General features: G+C 34.7%; 1 protein-coding gene across 1 annotated transcript in view; it reads left to right on the top strand.

Moving 5' to 3' along the window:
- The first annotated feature begins 2303 nt into the window (after positions 1 to 2303).
- The window catches only part of pah (phenylalanine hydroxylase), a 46211-nt gene continuing 42514 nt past the window's right edge, over positions 2304 to 6000 (top strand). The window contains exons 1-2 of the mRNA XM_039761716.1: positions 2304 to 2466; positions 3598 to 3705. Coding sequence (XP_039617650.1) covers positions 2419 to 2466; positions 3598 to 3705 — 156 coding nt within the window. The 5' untranslated portion in view covers positions 2304 to 2418. The remainder of the gene's footprint in view (positions 2467 to 3597; positions 3706 to 6000) is intronic.

Below are 6000 nucleotides of genomic sequence, written 5' to 3'. Positions count from 1 at the left end.
CTGGTTCATTGTTATAGACAGTAGTGAGATTGACAAATGCTTCCATGTTGAAAACAGAGATGGGAACGACCATGAGCAATATCAAATTACTTGAGATGGATATTTCTTGTAGTTTATAGGCAGTGGTTTCAAACATGAGATAGATTATTGGTTCATTGTTAGACATAGTGGTGGTAAATGCAGTGACCAATCTCAAGTTACTTGAGATGGATGGTTGGTTCGTTATTATAGGCAGTGATGGCAAAAACAGTGAGTAATATTGAGTTACTTGAGATGGATGGTTGGTTCATTATTATAAACAGTGGTCACAAAACCAATTAGTCACCTCAGGTTAATTGACATGTAATGCTGATTACTCATTACAGACAGTGGTGGCAAAGTCAATGAGCAATCTCAAGTTACTTGAGATACAGTATGTGGTTGGCTTATTTGCATAGGCAATGGTGGCAAAGTCAATTAAATATAAGGATGTTTGATTTGTTGTTATAGACAGTAGTGGCAAAGGCAGTAAACCATCTCAAGTTACACTGACTACAATGGACTGGTAGAGCATTTCCAAATATGGGCACAGATGTTTATGTTGTGCTGTACAGTGCTTGAAAATTTAAAATAAATTTATTAAAACAGAACAAACATCAGACTGAAAAATGACCACATATGTATATCTTCTAAAAAAACAATACTAATTTAAATCCTTTAAATTAAACCAAATAGCAATGATAACTTACTCTGGAGGTCTTCTGCACTTAACCTACTGAGATATTTATCTGTCTGTTCTGTATTTACTTAATATTTTTGTATATTTAATGTAATTCTATTTAGATGTCTCAATAAACCTAAGTATATTTTGAAGTTTGTTGTCAGTTTATTTAATATATTTGAATTTCAGGAATATTTGTTTTGTATTACATTTTTGCAGATCACATTTACTCTATTTAAGCCTATTACTGAAAACTTTCATGGCATTTTTATTATTAATATTATCATCATTCATAGGACATTCTTTGCCAAATTATTAATCTACTGTATATGTAGTATGCTGTACTTTTGTGTGAATTGTTACCATATCCGAATCTGGCTGTTGTGAACTTGGTCAGGAAATGGTGAGAAGAAATTGTCATACAGAGGTTAATTGAGTTATTTTCATTGCCTGTTATCTTCAGGGATTGCAATTTTTTGTTTCTGTCACCAAGATATTTATGTTAGGTTATCATAGCCAACCAATGTACATTTAAATTACTAAAAACAGTGATGTCTCACAGCTCAAATTTAAAAACGGAATCTCTCTGGCTTACAGCAATAGATTGCTGCTGTGTCCAAAATGATTCCTACCTAGTGCCCAGTCCTCTGCGAACGGCAACTTATTTCCCACTGACTCGTAAATAGGCAAAAAAAAAAAAAAACGATTAATGGATTGACATTCATGTTTATGTTTACCCCATAGATATGTCCTGCGTTAATCTGTAAAAGGAATGCAATGCGCTACGTGCTTTAAAACTTACCTGTCCTAAAAGATGACAAATAACCCAAAACGCCTCCAGCTTAATGTATGAATTAACTTTGAAAAGTTACAAAGTTTTAAACTAAAAATTGTTAACGAAGACAACATAAACTCTAATAGTTAACCATTAGCTACAATCGTGTCTGACTTTCTGTGCATCTGTTCAACCAGTCTATTTCTGTTGATTATCATTCATGAATTAATAACGAAACTGAAAACATTTATAGTTAACAAAGTTTTTTCAACAATAGATAACGTTTTCTTCTTAAATCCAACATGATCATGAGCGCTACGGTGGCAGAGCGCTAGCGCTGTTGCCTGAAGGGTTCGCGTCACGGGTCCTTCCCACGTGGAATTTCCATATTCTTCCCGTGTCCACCGGGGTTTCCTTGCACTGTCCAAAGAGCTGGAGGTTAGGTGAACTGACGAAGCCAACCCCCGCGTGCGTTCGGGGTTTGTTCCTGCCTTGCGCCCGATGCTGCCTGGATTAAGCTCCAGTCCTACCCGCGACCTTGGTCTGGTTTAAGCGGGTTACAATATAACATGGCTTTAGAGTTCGTCTCTTGGAAAAAAAAAAAACAAATAATAAAACGTTTAATTTAGGAAAAAGTGTAATTTAGCACAACTCGCTATACTCTTTCTTTAAAACTCCCAGAATGGTCAAGGAATAATGTCCGCTGCGGGAACACGGTGGCGCGTGACTGGAGCCTGTCTTTCGCGTGGCATCACTGGCAGGCAAACAGAGCCCCCAAATAACAGTGTGGGTGTGGTCTGACGGTCAAAATGTATAAATTTCGCAATATCACAGCGAAGCTCTTCATACTGGCAGTGCGGTGAATACAGCACAAGTGGTGAAAGTCTAAAAGGCTCACGAAAAACAGAAAGAAAGAAAAGAAATAATAAAAGTATTCTTAAAAATGGATGCAGCTTTTCACAAGACAACAAAAAAAGAGACTGCCGGGCAGGTGAGAGGGGCAATAACTTTGAAAGTGAAAATGAGTTTTGTGAGAATATGCTAAAATAATTTGACATTTAATTTTACTTAAAAATTAATTCGGTGTATTTCAGGCGCTATAAGAGCAGTCTGTCCTTTAAAATGATTTATTACCGAACATTTTGTTAATAATTGTAATTAGTTTGCCTTTACGCCAATGTGATTAATGAAACTTACATGTAATAAAATGTCTTTGACACCGTGAATCAACGAATGAAATGTTTAAAAAGAGAACGGTATTCTAAGCTATCAAGAGCAGCTAAGTGGAGAATGTAGGTTGGGGTTCAGAAAAGCATTAATTTACTTTCGGTAAGGACTGGATGGAAAACTTATTCCGTAATTTACGCAGGAAGGGTGACATGCTTCCGGCATTAAACTCGTAAAACCATGAAAAATGCGAACTTTTAATTTTCTTTCTGGCTTTTGCTTTAATTTTAGTCATGCGATCGCTTCCGTGCGAGAGAAACAAGCGGCTGCACAATGAACTTGCTGAGTGGATGCTTAGTACTGTCCACAACCCCCATGAACTGCTGTGTGTTATATAAAAATTAGACAAAGATTCACTGTTTATGTCATAGCCATAAAGATGTATTGTCAAAACGACTGCGTGTGTGCATGTGTAAGCATCCGTTTGCATAATTTTAAAGTTTACTTTTAAGGATGCTTTGTAAATGTTATAATATATTCAGCTGTCTAAGGGTATATTGGCTTGCCTGGCAAACTGACCGAACATGAGTAAATGTTAAGTTTACCTTGCAGTGATCTGATAGCATATCCATGGTTTGTTTATTTCTGTCTTTCCATGCGGTTTAAACAGACAATATAGCTATAGTATATGTTTCTGAAATGAATTGTGTAGGTTCATTAAAATGGCTGGATAAAAGTATTGTATTAGCCTATTACTTTGACACAATTTCTAAGTTAAGCATCAACACATGAAGCCACAATATAGAATCCAGTCTGAGAAATCCAAACTGCTATTTATCCAGTTTTGAGAAGCTCCATAATTACTCCTCATATGTTCAATTTATGGTGTGTATGAAAGTTACTAAATTCAACAAGGTTTACATTCTAGTTAACATTTTGTTATTGCTCAACCTAGGCGACAATGTATATTGAAGAGCAGCCTAACAAAGGTGGTGTTTTGTCTTGTATATTTTCTCTGAAAGAAGAAGTTGGTGCCCTGGCTAAAGCTCTTCGCTTGTTTGAGGTGAGTTATGCACCTGTCATTTATTGTTTTGTTACTTTTTTTTACTTTTGTGAATCTTTAATGCACTTGTTACTCTTTGTGGATAGGTTGTTTTAAAAAAGTAAGTTAATTCAGCATAACAAAACCAGCTACAAATCGGATCATTATTAATAACACATACTCTTGTTTATTGTAAGTTATGTGCTACTTCAAAGTATTTTTTAATAAATAATTTAAGTTAGTATAAATAAGTATAACATTTGACAATTGTATTTCTCTTTTTCACAAATACAAGAACGATGCATATACAGTATACTGTAGCTAAATTTCATTAGGGTGATTTTTTTTCTGCTCTGCAGTCTAAGTAAGGAAAGAGTTTATTTTAAAACATATGTGAGCTTCTGTTGGGTTGTATTAAAAACTCTGATGGCAGAGAGTGGAGAGTTTGTATATTATCAAATATGTGACAGGATAAGTTGCATTAGACTATAGAAAAAAACACTGCTCCAATGGATTGCATGTTTCAGTGAAAATTAACTTTCTTGATCAATGGCCATCTAATAAACACAAACTCGGATATATACTGTATACAACACAATCTGGCTTCCAAGTCTTACACTGAACAGTTAGAAAATGTACACTCAAAACTTGTCTAGTCTAGTTTTCATAACTGACGTCCAAAGTTGACGATTATCATCTGGGAGATTATCATCTTGAAGTGAGGCTGCTTCTTTCAAAAGCTATGCGGCTGCACCTAATGGAGAGGTTGCTCAGCAAAAATAAACTGTGCCAGGGCTCCTAGGAAATATAGAAATGGCGCAATTTATCAGTCTCTTTTCTATCTCCAAGGCAGCTGTGGCTGTCATAAGCTACTGTACCTTATCTTACTACATTATAGCAATACGGGAACTGATAGTGAAAGTATTGAGATCAAGTAGGGACCTTATATGATCTTTATGTGTTGACTATTGTTTTAATTAGTTTTTAGTCAAAGGGACTCATTCATTTTTGCCGACCACAAATTGGGTGTTTAAGGTTGGTGACAAATGACAACGACACATGGAGAAAATGCACAGCCTATAATTTGGGTAATAATATAATAATAACATATCACCTACGTGTGAACAATATAAAATTTAGAGTAAATACATGTTACACATTAGAGAAGCATATTCAGAATTTCAAATGTATTTACTTATCTGACAATGAAATTGTTCCTATCATACCTAGCCAATTCTTGAAAGTTACCAGAGTCTCTGATTCAATTACATGTTTTTGTTTGTTTATTCCATATTCAAGTTTTTGTTTGAAAAAGTGTTTCTAGTTTCCCATCATGAGTATACTTCCCTATAATTTCACCCTATACCCTTTACTGTGTAACCATTAAAACAAAATTTCTACTGAATTAACTTTTTCACTATGTTTTGAGAGATTGATTAAGTTTCATCATATCCTTATTTACGATTCTTTTCCCTTGAATTATGAACTCTTTTCCTTACACATTTTATTGTGTAACAGTTAAAGAGTGAATCTGTTGCAAAAATATTGAAGAGGGTTAAAGGGGAGAAGAATTGAAACAATTTCGTAACAACAGGTCACAATATAAACACCAGCTGAATGGAAGTACACCATGTTCGAGTAAGGGACCTTTGCCTTTTAGTTATTCTAAATTTGATGAGGTAACTCTTACTTACAGAACATTCCATAGTGTTGGGACCCATGTAGCCAAATGCTGTCAAGCCTATAGTAGTTTTATTTATTCTGTTAGTAGTATTATTATTATTTGGAAGCCATACACAAAATATTTGCATTGTTCTGTCTAGTTTATCAGCATTAGTAACCCCTCTAAAGTAAAGGGAGTTAAAGCAATCCATAACTTTTGAAATGTGGATTTTAAAGTTAATTCTAAATTAGCTGGAAATAAGTGTATAGACATAATAACTGGATTATTATGGCCTTCCTTTCTAGTACAGGAGTGGACAAATTGTAAATGCCTATGGTAGTTTGCTGGGCTACCAGATTTGTAAACCTGGTACCCAAGGCACGCTTTCATGTAGCCATAAGGAGCGGAGGGTTCCCTGCACTTTTATACAGCAATGTTTATTTGTGAAGTTTTGTTGTACTTAATAGAGTGCATAGTACTCTTTTACCGCAATATAAACACAATCAGTATTTTGGAAGAGAATATTTTAGTAAATAGATGATTTTTAAAGGATTATGTGTCTTATCTTTTCCAATGTGCAAAAAATATTTGATCAAAAATGGACTGAAACACTGCATTAATATTGTATTTTCATATTTTGTTTTCAGACCTAA

Source organism: Polypterus senegalus, chromosome 8, assembly GCF_016835505.1.
Source record: "Polypterus senegalus isolate Bchr_013 chromosome 8, ASM1683550v1, whole genome shotgun sequence".
NCBI lineage: Eukaryota > Metazoa > Chordata > Cladistia > Polypteriformes > Polypteridae > Polypterus > Polypterus senegalus.
This window is presented reverse-complemented; position numbering and strand designations above follow the sequence as displayed.